Below are 16,853 nucleotides of genomic sequence, written 5' to 3'. Positions count from 1 at the left end.
AGGATGAGATCGATGATCTCTCCAGCATAAGCACATCGGTCTCACCCCCTCGACCAAAGTCAGGAGATGCAACCGCACCGCATGCAACACCGCTTAGGCCAATCCTTGATGCTGTAGGCCCGCAAATCAGTCATGGCCATTGGCCAGGACAATCTGGTTTTTAGGAGAGAGATGAGTAGCCAACAGCCTCCTTACCATGGTAGTGACCACCCCTATGACGTTAAGCCTGGGAGACTTGCTTAAGCAGCATTCCACCCTATGGCAAGACCTCAAGCAGTGGATTGAGGGGTCACGAGAACAAGCTGTGGATCTGCACGATCATGATGCAGAAACACAAATACTGAGTCTAACGCTGCACTCTATGCCAAAATCCTTGCATGTTAATGCCTTCTAGGAAGGCACTGAGACGCATGCAGTATTACCAGTCCTAGCCTTAGACGACGCAACGAGAAAGGGAATCATGGATACGGGAGCCAGGGTTAGTGTGCTGATCCACGTAGTACTTCAGACTTGGCGAAACCCACCGGTCAAGATCGCTCAGTTTAATGTCACATTAGCAAACAACATGAGAGTGAAGCCATTCGGGGTACTTAAAAACTGGCCAGTGAAAATCGCAGGTGTCCAGTTCTCTGTTGACTTTATAGTCATGAAGGGGGTGGACTACGATATCTTGTTAGGCCGACCCTAGATGCGCAATGCCAAAGTTATCGAAGATTGGGGTAACGGCTTGATCTTCCTAGGCAATAGAAAGGAAGCTGTGAGGGTAGAGATGGACACTTGGAAGACCTCACCAGTCGATTTGGATGCCATCTCCGCGATGCTCAAGGGTGATGCTCAAGTCAAGAAGTCTTATGGGGCCTTGGTCAAGTATATCCCATGCCTAGAGGATGAGCGGGATTGGATGCATGTCCTTGCTACCGTCGACATGATGTTCTCGAATCATGAGGTATATGATCAAGCCATCAAGATGAGGGACAGGCCTGACGGCACGCCCGCTGTACCAGTTTGCATGATGGTAGAAACCCTTCCTGGGAGACCTAAGCCCATCACCTTCCAAGTGCCAAACAACAAAAGGGTACTCCAGGAGATTTTGGAATACTTAACGGACAAACTAGCTGACAATCAGTAGCAAACTTCAAACCACTCCAAGATCTCTTAGGTGAATCCAAGTGGCAATGGACTAGGGTGCATGACTTAAACCTTATGTACAACTGGGCCCTAGTCCCTGATCAACGATAAGAGATATACCAAGCCCTAGGAGATGACGAGCAGTTTGATGCAGAGGACTCTGATAATGAGTACAAAAACTACCAATCCTTCATTGACGAAAGTGAGGGTGAGATAGACATAGTAGAATACGACACTGAGTGACATGAAATAGAACAAATACGAGCGGACTCCAAGCCATAGAAAAGGAGTGTCTACAAGATAGAGTGAGGGGTCATGCGCATGGATTGTGATCACGCTTGATTAGAACACGTAGGAGCCATAGATCTTGAGCAAGCAGGCCTAGCTCAACCAGGAGCGACACCAGTGCTTAGGATAGAATCACCATCTGAATTGCGACCACCAGGGGAGACCACCTCTTCTATCGAAGACGGCGTGTTGGACTCTAAGTCAGAGGTAATCTTGGATAGGGACCCACAAATACCTAGGCCGCAGCACCAATGGGGACCTACCCGTCCACCTGAGGCACAGACGATTGAGGCACACACGAACAGAAGAACAACGAAAACCGCGGGATCTCCCTAAAAGATTTACGAAATTCAAGAAAGGAGATAGGGTAGTGATCTTGTTGGGTGCCAAACTGCAAGGAAAAATGAACGAACCAATCGAGGGACCAGCCAAGGTCAAGGAGGTGAACCTAGCCCAGGAAGGGGAGACACCCCGACCAACCTTCATTGCCAATCACTTGACTGAGGAAGAAGAAACGAGTCTTGTTGCTCTCTTACGAGAGTACGCAGAAGTATTCGCTTGGTCCTTGGAAGAGCTTAAAGGGGTGGATCCAAGTGTAGTGACTCATAATATACCCATGACACTAGACGCAACGTCAGTGAAGCAGCGACCGTACCCAATGAATCCAAAGCATGCTCATGCTGTCAAGGAAAAGATTGATAAGCTGCTGAGAGTGGGATTCATTTACAAAATTGAGCACATAGACTGGGTATCACCCATAGTCATCATGATGAAGAAGAATAGAAAAATTAGAGTTACAAGAAGGAGAACGCTGCTACTAATAGGGACAATTATCCATTGCCATACACCAAGCACATGCTTGAAAGAGTGGCGGGGAAGGAGACCTATAGTTTTCTAGATGGCTTCTCAAGATACAATCAGGTGCAAGTGCATCCTGCCGACAAGCATAAGACTGCCTTCGCCACTGAGTGGGGTGTCTTTGCTTACATAGTCATACCTTTCGGGTTGACTAATGCCCCTGCCACCTTCCAACGCCTCATGTGCACCATATTTAAAGACATACTTTGCAAAGAGTTGAAAGTCTTTGTCGATGACCTTTGCGTTCACTTGACCTGGATGGAACACTTAGACAAACTCCAAGTAGTCTTTAAGTGGTGTCGCCTATATTGTCCCTCCTGGAACCCCTTGAAATACCAGTTTTGGGTGAAGCATGGATGCATCCTAGGCCACGTGGTGTCAAAGAACGGCGTTGCCACTGGCTCCTCGAAAGTGAGGGCCATTGTTGACCTTTCACCCCCAATCAACTACAAGGGAGTCTAATGCTTCTTAGGCCACACGAGATACTATCGGTGGTTTGTGCTGAATTACACATTGATAGCCAGACCTTTGTACAAGCTATTGATTGTCTTTGAATGGGCTGAAGCATGCCAATGAGCATATGAAGAATTGAAGAAGGCTCTAACCCCATATTGGACCATTACCTTCCACGTGCATATCGATGCTTCTAAATTTACTATGGGGACAATGTTGTGCCAACCTGGCGAGCACAACCTAGACTATCCAATGAGCTTTGCTTGAGCAGGCAACTCATGAGATGGAAATGAACTACTCGATGACAAAAAGAGAGGGCTTGGACATGGTGTTTGCTGTGAAGAAGTTCCGGCATTATCTATTGGCTACACCTTTTACCTTTTTTGTGGACCATCAAGCCTTGCTATATCTAGTGAATAAACCTTGTGCTATAGGACGCATAGCTCGGTGGCTCCTTCTGCTTTTGGAGTTTGACTTCTCCGTTATTGTACGGAAGGGAAACCAACACTACGTGGCTGATCATATGTCACGCATCCCCACAGGAGAAGCTGCTGGAGAAGGCATTGCCGATGAATTGCCAGATGCCCACCTCTTTAACCTCTCCAATGAGAGGGAGATTTATTCAAGGTCAATCTAATGCCAGATTGGGCAGAGGACATAGTCCAAGCCCTTGAGCATGGACTGCCTAAGCGACCGATAGAGAAGGCAAGACTGAGGCGACTCATTCTCAAGATCCAACCCTACCAATTGATAGCAGGACAGATGTATCACCTTGGGCAAGATGGATTGCTGCGCAGATGCATGTCCGAGCATGAGATGCATGACGTGCTCTCAGAGGCACACAACGGAATTGCTGGTGGACACTTTAGTGGAGACACGACGGCCCGCAAGGTGCTGCAGTCTCAACTATGGTGGCCAATGCTGTTTTGTGATGCAGCACGATTTGTTAAGCATTGTGACAAGTGTCAGCATACGAAGGTCCCGATTCGCAAGGATCAAATGGAATTGACCCCAGTCATTGCATGACAACCCTTTGAAAAATGGGGAATGGACTTCATAGGACCTATCAGCCCCACTGCACAATATTCCCAGGCCAAATACATCATTATGGCCACAGACTACCTAACGAAGTGGGCAGAGGTGAGAGCAACACGAAATAACGATGCTCGAATGACTACCAAGTTCTTATGGGAGCAGGTGATCTCATGATTCGATTGCCCCATCAAACTAGTCAATGACCATGGCACACACTTCATCAATGAAGTGGTAGCGCATCTCCTATCCACCTTCCTAATTATCCATCGAAAATCCTCTCCATACTACCCTCAAGAAAACGGCCAAGAAAAATCCACGAATAAGATTCTTGTCAACATCCTAACCAAGGTAGTCTCTACCTCGTGTAGCGAGTGGGATAACAAGTTGATGAGACAGCCTTGTGGGCTTACCGCACAGCTTATAAAATGGCTGTCAGCCAGACCCCCTTTAGACTGACCTATGGAACCTAAGCAATTCTCCCTGTAGAACTCTTTGTGCTTAGCTCGTGAATCTCACTTTAGGAGTGGTGGGAAGGAAAGGAGCCATGGACGCAATGCCTAGTTGAACTCAAACGCCTCTCAGAGACTCGCATTCTAGCCACTCATGCGCTCATATGTGGGAAGGCACGACACAAGAGCTAGTTTGACAAGCACGTCAAGCAATACGACTTCAAACAGGGTGACTTAGTGCTCCTATACTCAGTTAAGGGACATAAGCAAAAAATGAAGTTTAGGGGTCTTGGACCTTTCAAAGTCCGTGCAATCAGCCGAATGGGCAACGTCAAGCTTGAGACTCTAGACGGTGAGGGAATAGGCTTCTTCAATGGAAGTCGTGTCAAGAAGTACTATCCTCCCATGCATCCTTTGCATGAGCCACCAATGTTGGAACCGTCTGTCAAAGTACGAGTAGCCACCATCACCAAAATCAATGATGAGGATGAGGAAACCATGGAGCCCGCATACCTGCACATCACGATCACTGCCAAGTGAGCATGCGTTTTCAATGCCTTGATCGACGAGGGAGCGGACTTCAATGTCTTAACTCATGATCATTGGATCCAACTTAGCAAACCACCACTACAACCCACTAACTCCTAATTAAGCCCATATGGGGGCCACTCATACGCACTTCTCGGCAAGTGCAGGGCCACCATTTCTATCGAGTCTGAGACTGTACTGATGATCTTCTACGTGTTGCCAAACGCCAGAGATGTAGGCACCGAGTCGCTGCTAGGGTGAACCTTCAAAAAGTAAACTCGTTGCAACATTGATTATGAGTTGTAGCGCATCCACCTCGCCATAGGCAATGCCCGCATTGTTACAACTTTCAGCAAGGGCTGCGCAACCTCACCCCAGTCTGCATGGCCACTGGTAGAAATATTAGCAGCCAAATCTAAGGAGAAGGGTAGTGCTCAGCCACCACCCACCACCTCTCAAGAACCGCTACTCATGGCAGCAAAAGCTAAGGCCCAACAGCCTAGGTTTCAATGGAGGCCTAAAAATCTGCACCACCACCTACGAATCGACGCACACAACCTCATAAGACCCGAAGCTCTAAACCTAGGAACCAAGGCACAGTTATAAAAATCAACGCATGATCAAGCAAAGGTGGGTCCCTAAAGCTCTCTTGCACGCGTAAGGCTAATATGATGGGAATGCCTGGATATGGATCCCTAAAGCTCACACGGCCAAGGGGCACCACTCATACGCCGCCCTCAAGCTTGATCACCCCAAGCCCCATAGAACCTCAAAACCATAAGTCGCAGTGCTTCCCAGACCCACATCCATCAAGCTCATCCATGCACATGAACTCCTTGGGATATAACCGAAGCTCATTCTTCTTCTTTCAAGGCATACCTTTTCTTTTGGCATCCTTTTTTGTAATAGTTACAAACTGCAAACCATAAGTAGTAGCTTCCATAATAGCCAATGCATATTTGATAAACATAACTTCCACTAGCTTCTATATACCACATTTTTCAAAATTGATACCAAGTGGAAATTGTGTTTCACTTAGCTTGTATTTTCATAAAATACTAGATTCTAGACCAAGAATAATCCTCTTGGCTAGCTCAATACATCACTCTTTTATGTTAGGTTAGCAGTTCACCAAACTTGCATCAAAACAATACACAAGCTCTCTTGATTCAACACAACAAAGTATACATAACAATAGTGAGATTCAACACAACACTCTCTTGTTGTTAACCCCAACACGAAGAAAGCAAAAGGAAATAAAAAAGACGCAGGGCAAAGGCGGAAAAAAGGTAGCTCGACTGAAGGAAGAAGAGGAGAAAAGGCCAAAAGCGTAAGGGCAACCTTAAAAAAGACCAAGGCAAATGGAAAAGGGAAAAGATGCATTTTAAAATACAAAGGCACACCCTAAAATCTTGTAAAAGAGTGCCAGGTGGTGGAAAATCCAGAAAGCTAAAATAGAAGACAAAGACAAAGGCCAAGGCAAGAGAAATGGAAGACAAAGGGGCACAAGGAAAAGTGCAAGTCAAAACTTTTGTAAAAGAGCGCAGGCGCATCATGGTTTAATTCAGGGAGTGTCAAGCTCTCACCCGTGCAAATTGTAAATGTAGATGGGCGGTGCAAAGAAAGCTAGGAAGATAGGAGGACAATGGGAAAAAGGGCCTAGGCTACGGCCGGCCATGTAAAAAAGGGGATGACCGCCCAAAAGGGATTTAGGGTTTTGTATATAAAGTTGAAAAGTGAATGAGAAGCTCATTCTTGTGTGTGGCAAAAAGTGGCTCTTCTTCTTCTTCTTCTTCTTCTTCTTCTTGCTTGCTTGCTTGAGCTTGTGCTTGAGAGAGGGAGTGTGAGAGTGTGAGGGAGTGAGTGTGTGAGGGTGAGGGACCGAGGAGGAGAAGCTCTCCATCTTCTCCTCTCTTCTTCTCTTCTCTTCTCTTCTCTTCTCTTGCTCGCGGCAATGGAGCTTGGAGCGTGGAGCTTGAGGATGGAGCTTGCTTGAAGCTTGCACTTGGATCGTGGAGCTACCGGAGTGCGCGGGAGAGGAGGTAACTCGAATGGCATGGAGGTAAGCTCACTACACCCGTAGATATGGATGGCGCGTCGACTATGTGAGAGGTAGCCATTAGTGCTCGGCTTGGAATGCTTGAAGCAATAAGCGGTCTATGGGTCTTGGTGGTTGAGCGAGAGCTCCCACACTTGTATAAAAGGCCTCTATATTTTAGTTTAGATCGATAAATCTCAACATACATGAGTCTTGCTCTTCTCTTAGTGATGGACAACAATAAATAGAATCTTGAAGGGTTTACTATATGTGTATCCTCTATATCACATGCATTCAAAGCCTATTTGTGAATACCTTTATCTATCATGAATTTTGCATGAATGAAATACACCCTTTTTCTATTTAATCTACAAATAACCCATGTATATGACACCCTTCTGTATGTTTAAAAAATATGTATAGATGGTATTTGAAAAAATTCTTATGTTGAATCCATGTCATATGTACACACACACACACACACACACACACACACACACACGTGTGTGTGTGGCTTAGGCATCTTGTTCAGTGTTTCTCTTTCCAAAAGGTGCTTCTTTCAGCATGTATGTTATTCCTCTTTATTGTCAAGATATGCCCTATTTTTCCTATGAGAATAGCCCAAAACTACCCATATCCAACCCCCCTAGGGGATGCACATATGTGCATATCTTTCAAATTAGCTGTCTAATCACTTGTAGTGTAGTGCACTCTTCATCTGGTAAGTTCACTACATGTAAGCTACATGTGATTCCCAAATACATGTATGTTTTAGAGAATGCTTTTATAATGTCTTCTAAACCACATGATAGCATTCCCTCATATGCTGCCTTCGTTGGTTTGTTAATGTGATCAATTCATATGTTCTTTTTGAGATAGTTCAAATATTTGAGCTACTATCTCAAGTCCATTCCTAGATTTTACTCTTTTTCTTATTAGTTGTCTTAAAGGCAATCCACAATTTCTAATGTCTAAGTTATTACTAAGGTAACTTAATCATACTAAGATAATTCTAGGCATAAGACAAATCTAACCACCTCTTAACCACTTCTTATTGTTCCTTAGAGTTTAACAATTGAGAATTACAGCACTGAGGTGCACATGGATATCTTGGGTAACTCGAGGATCTAAAGTTATATTGTTGGTAGTCAATGACTCTCGACATTCAAGCATCTCCTTGGGGTCATCATGATCATTGAAGCTTCATGAAAGTTGTAAGTTCTTTGTTATACTTGATCTTCTGGTCTCAATTTGCATCACAAACCCTAAGGCAAGAATCTTTGGATAGTGGTGGATCTACATGGCAATGTGAAATTTGGCTTTGCCTCAAAGGCATGACAATTACTAAGAGTAGAGATGGGTCTTGGTAATTCAATGTGATAGCATATCCTTGGTGCACTCTCCTCCTTACACATATGTTCTCTCTCTCTCTCTCTCTCTCTCTCTCTCTCTCTCTCTCTCTCTCTCTCTCTCTCTCTCTCTCTCTCTCTCTCTCTCTCTCTCTCTCTCTCTCTCTCTCTCTCTCTCTCTCTCTCTCTATATGCTAATATGCTAATGAGGATGCAATTTGGGGATAATGATGGTGTTATGAGTTGATAATGATGATAGGGTTGATTATAGACTATGGGCAATGTGTATGATATCATTCTTAAAAAAGAATGGCCATGAATAGTTTGAATAATGTAGTGTGTGGTTCATGAGAGCTTTGATCATCTCAAGGTGTGCACAAGCACAAAGGTGTTATGACTATTATTATTATTTCGACTCAAAGGTCATTCTTATGTGACTAGATCTCAACTCACCCATGACTCAAAAAAATGAGAAATCTTGCCTTGAAAATTTGGGTATTGACTTATTAGACTATTAGAGATCATGATAGCAACCAACAAGAGTGATTCAACACAAAAATTGTTATTTGAGTAAAGTACTTTATACCTTGGAAAGTTGGGTAGATTATAGTAAATGTTAGTGTATACCACAAAGTCAATGAAGATCTTAGTGCTCTTGAATTATTAACTTGTGTAACTAAGCTATATTTGGTAATTTGTTAATTACTTATCTAGTTACTTTGGAAATTAGTTTCATGGTGGTTAGTCAAGACGACATAGATCAAGATTATGCTAGATAATGGTTAAATTAGTTTTGAAGTAACAATTTCTAACAATCACCAAGCATAATTTCATGTGCCTTTTAATTGAATGAGACTTCCACTCCTTGTTTGTAATCTCCTGTAGTTCATAGTTCTAATTGAAGAAAAAACTAGTTTGGGGGATCCCATATTTTTATTGGATCTCCTATTAGATAGACCTTTTAGGTATTATTATTATTAATGATCATGGATAGAGCTTTTAGGTAGCATGAAAGTGTTAGTGGATTAACTAACATTCAAACATTCAATTTTGGAAGACATTGATATCACCTTAGATTTTAGCAAAATGAAAAAAAAATGCATACTTCATACTATAAAGACTTCATGCATGTTGGCTTTATGTTATTTGAGAGAGCAACTTCTTACCCAATATTTTGATTATCAATTTCTAGCCATCACTACAAAAATATTGGCAAATGTATTCACTGACAAGTAGCACACGTGATAAGGATATCTCTTTCTATGTAGAAAGAATATTGCTTGAGTTTAAAGCTTTCTTGTGGCCTATTGGAATGATGGAGTATCTATTGAAGAAATAGATAGCCATGAATTATGGATAATAAGAATTTGTATGTTTTGATTATAGGAGAGGCCCAATAACTCAATTAAAATGTTGGTTATATAAGATTTACTTCCCTACACTGTGCCACTTGTACATGCATGTGAGTGGTGAGAATACATGGTATGGATTTGAGTTGGCCAATTCACCCAATAAATGGCTCCCAATTTATTTATTACAAGTTGACTCACACTAGAAAATAGAAACTTAGTGGACCTAAAAAATGACAAATGTGGCAAAAAAATAATTACTATAGCATGGAAATCCCATATACTTGTCCTTTGAGAAGAATCTTGGCTGTAGAATGGGATACTCACATAATTAGTTGCATGGAACCCATCATCTTCTTTAAATAAAAGTGAAAACCCAAATACTCAATGTTGGGTAAAAGAAGTAAAATCTCGTATGCTCAAGATTGGATAGAGAAGTTAATGGCTCTTGAGTGGGGTGCCTTGATATTTCCACACTAAATTTCCATTTTGATAGAAGCCTCCACATGTGTAGTGTGCTCACTTCCATAAAAGAAAGTAAAAAATTGATGGAAATGGTAACCTTAAGTGGGAACAAAGGTACCAATATACCCAAATCCCATAATAAAGAAGGCAAAGGACTGAAGGAAGAGATATATGTAAAAATGGTTGTGCCCAAAGTTGAAGTCGTATACAGCACAAAAGAAAATGTAGAGGCCAGCAAGGAGCTCCAAGACATGCAACCTAGTGACACATGAAAATAAGAAAAAATTAGTCAACAAAATGTGAAGCCAAAGTCTTTGAATTGTGATAACTTATATTTCTCATATATCACAAGAATGGTTGAGTAGCTCCTTGTATATCTCTGTATTTGATATATGAAGAATGCTAAGTCATGTTTATAGAACTTTTTCTAAAAATATGCTTAATATGATTTTCAAGATTGTAATACATTTTATTAATATTATTGTTTATGATAGCTCATAACCCAATCATAAGTGACTTAACTATAAGCTAAGAAACTTGAAATGGAAGTTTGAACTCAACCAAATGTACATTGAACATAGAAAATATTACCTCTCCCCAAATTTCATTCGACTTCGTTTGCCTAGTTTGCTCAATCTACTTTTTAAGGCATCTCCTAATTTTTCTGTAACAACCCACTCATTCACGCGGCTCAAGTCAAAAAGCCCTACAAAGGTAGCTTTTGTGCGATGAAGAGACATCACGTTTTCGAAGAGAATCCAAAAAACAAGTAGGTGCAATGACCTGCATGTTATGAAAAAAGTAAAAATGGATTCATGCTTCCTAAGTTTGTTGATTTCATATTGATTAGGTAGTAGAATATGTCCCTTAGGGTACACAAGGCATAGAGTGTACAACAAAAAAGAGTGGGGTTGTTAGCCATTTGAGAGTACCTTAGGGTGCACAAGGCATTGAGCAAGGTGATGACAGATGGCATGTAGATGGCGCCCCATTTAGGCAAGTGGACCTCTGGGATGAGGACAGTTGTGGGAATGACCAAACAATAGAACATGAATGTGACAATGTGAGCCACAATCTTACGAACCAAGAAGAAAGCATACACAATGTGGAATTTCTTCAACCACCAAACCTTCTGCAAAACCATAAAAGAACCAAAGTCAATAATTCATTAATTAGCAATACCATTTCTTACAAAATGAAATAGTAGATAATAGCTACCTTATTTTCAATAATGTCTGGTAATATCTTCCTAAACAAACTAGCTGGGCCACATGACCAACGATGTTGTTGATAGCGAAATGCTTTGAACGTACTTGGCAACTCATTCTTCACCTATATACAAAATTTGTGAAATATTATTGAAATAAATAGAAAAAAGTACCAATTTTGCACTTGCATTCTCACTTAATTGAAGCAAAATAGAGTAGGATAGGGAGCTAACATTGTTACCCTTGATGAATGGCATAAGCCTTGTGAGAATCCTAGCATTTACTAGTGCATTTTAGATAGCAAGAATGATAGAACTTGAAGTTGTGTTTGTTCAATGACATAAGGTATACTATCCAACTCACTTGCACCCCACCATGCCGTCCTAGTGGATAAAGTACTTCAAAACTAGGGGCTAGACATAATAAGCACAAACACTTCTTGAGGATATATGCTTAAGATTGTCATTACCCCAAGATCGTGAAGGTAAACAAACTTCCAACCCTTAAGAGCGGCGCGCACAGCCAAGTCCATGTCTTCCACTGTGGTTCTATCTTTCCACCCTCCAGCCTCATTGATGGCACTTATACGCCAGACACCAGCTGTGCCTATAGCATAAAACAAAATCAATCATTTGTGCACTAGGTTTTATATTTTATGAGTACAAATGTGCCATAAAAATTTAGCTTTTTTTGTTGCTAGTTCTCAAAATTCATAAACATAAATCATGGCAACCTCAAAGTGAGGGCTTCCTTTCATAGTCAATGACTTTACCATTGAATCCAAAGAATGCATGTGTCGATGATCCAACTTCTTGCTCTATTGAGAAGTGGTAATCCAATGACATCTCTTGCATCCTTGTCATGAGACACTCATCTGCATTAACTACAAAAACAAGAATAGCAACATAACTTTAGATTCTTGTTAAAAATCCATACAATCTTTTGTGCTTTTAGAACATGGTTTTTATGCCTATATATTTCATAATAGACATTAGTATGGTAAAATAAAATGCTTCACTTTTATACATTCCAATGACTAAATTGCCACAAAGTCCAAGTACATAACATTTCATGAGCTTTTTGAATGAAAAAGAGATTGCATCTACCTATCCGTTATTCCTAGTGACATGGTAGTGGACAAATTGACTCATGCACTTTGATATTGTGTCCTTGCATATGATATCCTCATTAGGTCGAAATTCTTAGTAGTTATAGTGGGAAGGCTTATTCTTATGTTGATTGTCATTGTTAAGAAGGTTCTCTTAGAATGTATGGGAAATCATGCTTGATGATGGGAAAACTATTTATTCTTGATAATGGAAAACTTATTTTATCTATTCTACAATATAGAGAAGGAAAAAGTGATATCTTAATAGTGATATCTTAATAGTGTTGGATTCTTTGGGAAAGAGCAACAAAACAAAACGTTAGCTTTTTATTGATTTTGAAATGATAGTTCATTAAAGATTCCACATATCCATGCCTTAATCACACAGCTTTGATGTTTGAAAGATATAGTGTATAGTTATAGGTAGTTTATTCTACTTTCCCTAAAGATGTGCATACAAAAAGGGTTGTTACGTCTTTAGTGTGGAAAGGCTAGACAAAATATGTCATACACACACATGAAATTATGTGTTTTTTTTTTTTTTTTTTTTTTTGAGAGAGAGAGAGAGAGAGAGAGAGAGAGAGAGAGAGAGAGAGAGCTATGCTAACAAAAGGCTCTATTGCCATAGTTTGGTGAGTGCTTGAATATTTGCCTCATTGCCTTTTCCTTTCCATTGTTTGCTTGGTTTTATTTATTATTTTTCTGCATTTTTAGAAAATCCTTTAGAAATTTCTTCAAATGAACTCACATCTATTGTACACTTAATAATCATATTTTCTGTATAAATTGCAAGGCTTAGCACTCACCAAACTTCCACCTAGCTTGAACAAGGGCAATCTCATGATTGTACATGAGGAAGGGAATAGTCTTCCAAAGGAACTCAGGGTCAGGTTGGAAGTCGGCATCAAATATGGCCACATAATCACACTCCTTCACATAGTTCTTCTTCATCCCCTCCTTGAGAGCCCCGGCCTTGTACCCATTTCGGTTGTCACGTATCTCATACTTGATGTTAACCCCCTTGCTTGCCCACCTTTGACACTCCATTTGCACAAGCTCCTGCATGACGAACCATCCCATCCATGCATACAATTATCCCCAAGCATTCTCATTGGGATTTCATGCATTGTATTTATCATCTCTCTTTCTTTATGAGTCTATGTGTGTGCATGCACACACTCATGTGTATGTGTGTGTGTGTGTGTACCATTAGTTGGTAATTTAGTCACTTATGGGCACCTCTAAATGTTCAAACATATTAAAAAAAGGATGTGTGCACATCTTCATCAACACGTATATGTGGGTCTAAATATATGGGTATTGGGCTAGATTCAAGAGGTCTTGCTAATTTAATGAAAAGTATGTGAAAGGAAGTCTCTTTTGTTTGTCTTGCAATGAAAATTAGTTTGGCTTACAAGGTATCACATTTGATTCTTCGTTGTTATCATCATTCACACGAATATCTTGCGCATCCTGTAGCTCTGGCATGATTGGGGACATCACAGGCATGTGGTATATGATCATAAGTCATATCTTGCTAGGCGCTATAAGCACATGGTATAAGTGGTGTATGATCACAAGTAATACCTTGCTAGGCGCTATAGGCACGTGGTATAGGATCATAAGTCATATCATGCTAGGTGCTATAGGGCATGTCACAACTGCCTCCAAGGAGGCTAATGGGGTGACACTAAAAGGTATACCGTTATCACTTGCTCATTTTTGTGCGGCGATGATAGTGTTTACCTTTATCGTAGAGTCAGTTGAATCGTCTAGAACCTGCACGATTATCCTGTCAGCTGGCCATGACAGACCGCAAGCTGCTCCAATGGAAAGCTGATATACCTGCCAGTAAATAAAGAAGAGCACAATTATGCCTGATCCAGACCTTGATCAATCGGGAAGGAATCATGATTTCAATTTCCAAAATATGATCGGCGTTGGAAGACAAGCATTCACAGAGACCTTGATTTGTGAGTAGTGGGCACTGCGCTAATTACGATTTGGCACAGCTTTGCGGCGATGATTTCCAGGTGGGAAACACTAGAGCTCTATTCAGAGATAGAGTGAGATTCAAAGGTTAAGGCAAGTATAGAGAGAGGCGATTATAGTTGGCAGTAATAAAAGATGCCCTGATTGCGTGATGATGATCATGATGATGCGAGGCCTGATTGTATTTACTAGAAGAGAAGTGGGCTACGATGTATGATGAACTTTGATGTACTCAATACATAAGCGAATTGGGCTAATAACTACCATGTACCAGAAGAGAATTAGGGTAAGATGTATGCAGAACTGGTATATACTAGAAAGAGAATCAGGCTAAGATGTATGATGAAACTGAAATTGAATTGAACTACACCATTGTGAGATCCATAGGTTCTTACGCCAACATCGATACAATGTGGTTCTCATCCCCCCCAGTATTGCATTTGAATTGACTGTGAATAGGGTGGTACAGTAGCAAATCGCTCTAGATGCCTTTGAAGGTTCACCTTTCAATCCATTACAGCTACTGGAAGCCCCATCATGGGCAAAGTTTGTTTCTCTATCAAAATTGGTAGTCTGTAAGAGCTGGAGCCCAACAGATTATTATGTACTATGCTAAAAAGTATATTGGGAGGACCTGCATGATGATGATGCTGATGATGTGGCTCTTACCTCTCTCTCATTGTACATGGGGATCTGCACCAGGACTTTGGGATAGGAGTTGGCCAGCTCCACATCATCCTTGATGGGCTCGAACTTGTACCGTCGCTCGGGCCGCCTGCGGAACAGCTTCACCAGCACAATGACAAAGCACATGTACACCCTCTCCACAAACATCATCACCACCATCACCAAGCACAGGTTCACAGCCATCTGCACGACTGGTGCCACGATGGGTGCCCGGATCCGCAGCCAAATATCCACGAGGCCACCTATGGCCGTGGTCTGATCCAACTCGGACTGGCCACCATTAATCTGTGCCATCAGGCTGCCCGAAGAACGCCCCATCCCTAATGCTGAAGATGCTATTAGGGGTTAGATCTTAGTTCCAATCCCTGTGAAGCACTAGACTTCAGGGCCAGTTAAAAGCCTCAGAGTGATCTCTTATTGGACATTGGATCAGATTCCCGAATGCTAATGGAGCTATGTTTTCCTGCGACTGGGATTGGCTGGAAATCAATGCAACATCATCGTGTGACAGATTCCCACAGATGAATTTAACTACTCTGGAGTCACAGAGTTGAAGCTTCCCTCAGACTGACTGAGATAGATGTAATCAACAACAAGGAGCGTTGGTGATTCATCAAAAAATTTGTAGAGTCTCAACGTGAAGCAATAATGCAACCACAAATGCAGATGGTCAGGAGCACATCAATAGCATTTTAGCAGCAGCAGCAGCAAATTGCAGCTCTGTGGGTCAAAAATCTACTGATCAGAGAGTACTGTGGGTAAGTACTAAATATGATGATTAGATCCTAGTTTAGAGCTGCACAGGCCAATGCTAAAGATTGCGAATGTGCCCCTTTGTATCTCTCCCTTTCGAGAGTACGCACTGCTCAGGATTCAGAGTCAGTAGATTGATTCAATATAAGCGCGCTCTCCCTCCCTCTGTGTCTGTCTTTTTTCCCCTGGCCAAGGCTGGTTGCAACCTAGTCCCTGTCTGAACTGTCCAATGGCTTCTTTCGGGTGCTGTTGTGTGGTCTCAATCCACAGCCAGCAGTCCTTCTGTGACAGGAAAACATCTCTTGACCAGCCATCCCCCCCCTGGCAATTCTCTCTTTCTTTTTCTAATAATCATGAGAAAGTGGGCTGCTCGATTCCCCTCAGTCAAAGGGCGGCACGCCCAGTTATTGTCAATGGGATTAGAAAAACCCAGGCGAATCAAATGGCACCTTACTCGAAGGGAAGCGAAATTGTCGATTGCAATGGATGGCAATGGGAGAGTGTTTGTTGGGGGCGCGCCGGGGTGGATCTCCAGACGCACACAATCATCAATAATTTACAAAGAGACGAGAGTATGGTTCCCTTACGTGTGCGGGTTTGGGACCCACAATCAGATCGTAGAGAGGACGTGACCAAGGAGAGGGCCAGGAAAGGGAGAGATGGCCTCCTCTCCAGGAAAGGGAGAGATGGTCTCATCCTTGAGCAACCATCCAGGAAAGGGAGAGATGGTCTCATCCCCCCCCCGTGATTGGAGGGAGCTTAGCATATCTAAGCTATGTCATTGTGGTGTGTTCACCCAAAAAAAACAAAAAAAACAACAAATATATATGTGCTCATGTGTCTATTAGTATGTCTTATATCTGTGCATCAAGGAAGGTTGCCTTCTCTCTATATCAATATAGTAGAATTCCATCCTTTCACCAATAAAGAAATGTTTAGCATCAGAGCAACATCGAAGGTTTGCCTTCTTGTCTTCGACTTAAAGTTTCTAGTAAGTGTCCTTTCACAACCATTGTTGGGTGTTTGCTAGGTATCATTGCTAGGTGTCATGTAGGGTTTTTCATAGTTCTTTAGCTAGGCAAGATCTCTATGCACACATGTGTGCATGTGCATCTGTGTGTTATCAAAGCAGCAATGAAGGCTGCCTTCTTTGTACATTGGCATA

The 16,853-nt window shown here is 41.9% G+C and overlaps 1 protein-coding gene across 1 annotated transcript; it reads right to left on the bottom strand.

Moving 5' to 3' along the window:
* Positions 1 to 9,476: 9,476 nt before the first annotated feature.
* On the bottom strand, positions 9,477 to 15,951 carry LOC148030646 (glucomannan 4-beta-mannosyltransferase 9-like). The gene is made up of 9 exons (XM_087686995.1): positions 14,918 to 15,951; positions 14,003 to 14,101; positions 13,063 to 13,315; positions 11,921 to 12,031; positions 11,618 to 11,754; positions 11,159 to 11,272; positions 10,873 to 11,072; positions 10,532 to 10,723; positions 9,477 to 10,198 (listed from the first exon to the last, which is right to left on the bottom strand). Exons 1-9 carry the CDS (start codon positions 15,251 to 15,253, stop codon positions 10,039 to 10,041), a joined length of 1,602 nt encoding a protein of 533 aa, XP_087543121.1. The 5' UTR covers positions 15,254 to 15,951; the 3' UTR covers positions 9,477 to 10,038.
* Positions 15,952 to 16,853: the final 902 nt, after the last annotated feature.

The sequence above is a fragment of the Lygodium microphyllum genome, chromosome 10 (assembly GCF_053477565.2).
Source record: "Lygodium microphyllum isolate KBCC chromosome 10, Lygodium_microphyllum_v1.1.10, whole genome shotgun sequence".
Classification (NCBI taxonomy): Eukaryota; Viridiplantae; Streptophyta; class Polypodiopsida; order Schizaeales; family Lygodiaceae; genus Lygodium; species Lygodium microphyllum.
This window is presented reverse-complemented; position numbering and strand designations above follow the sequence as displayed.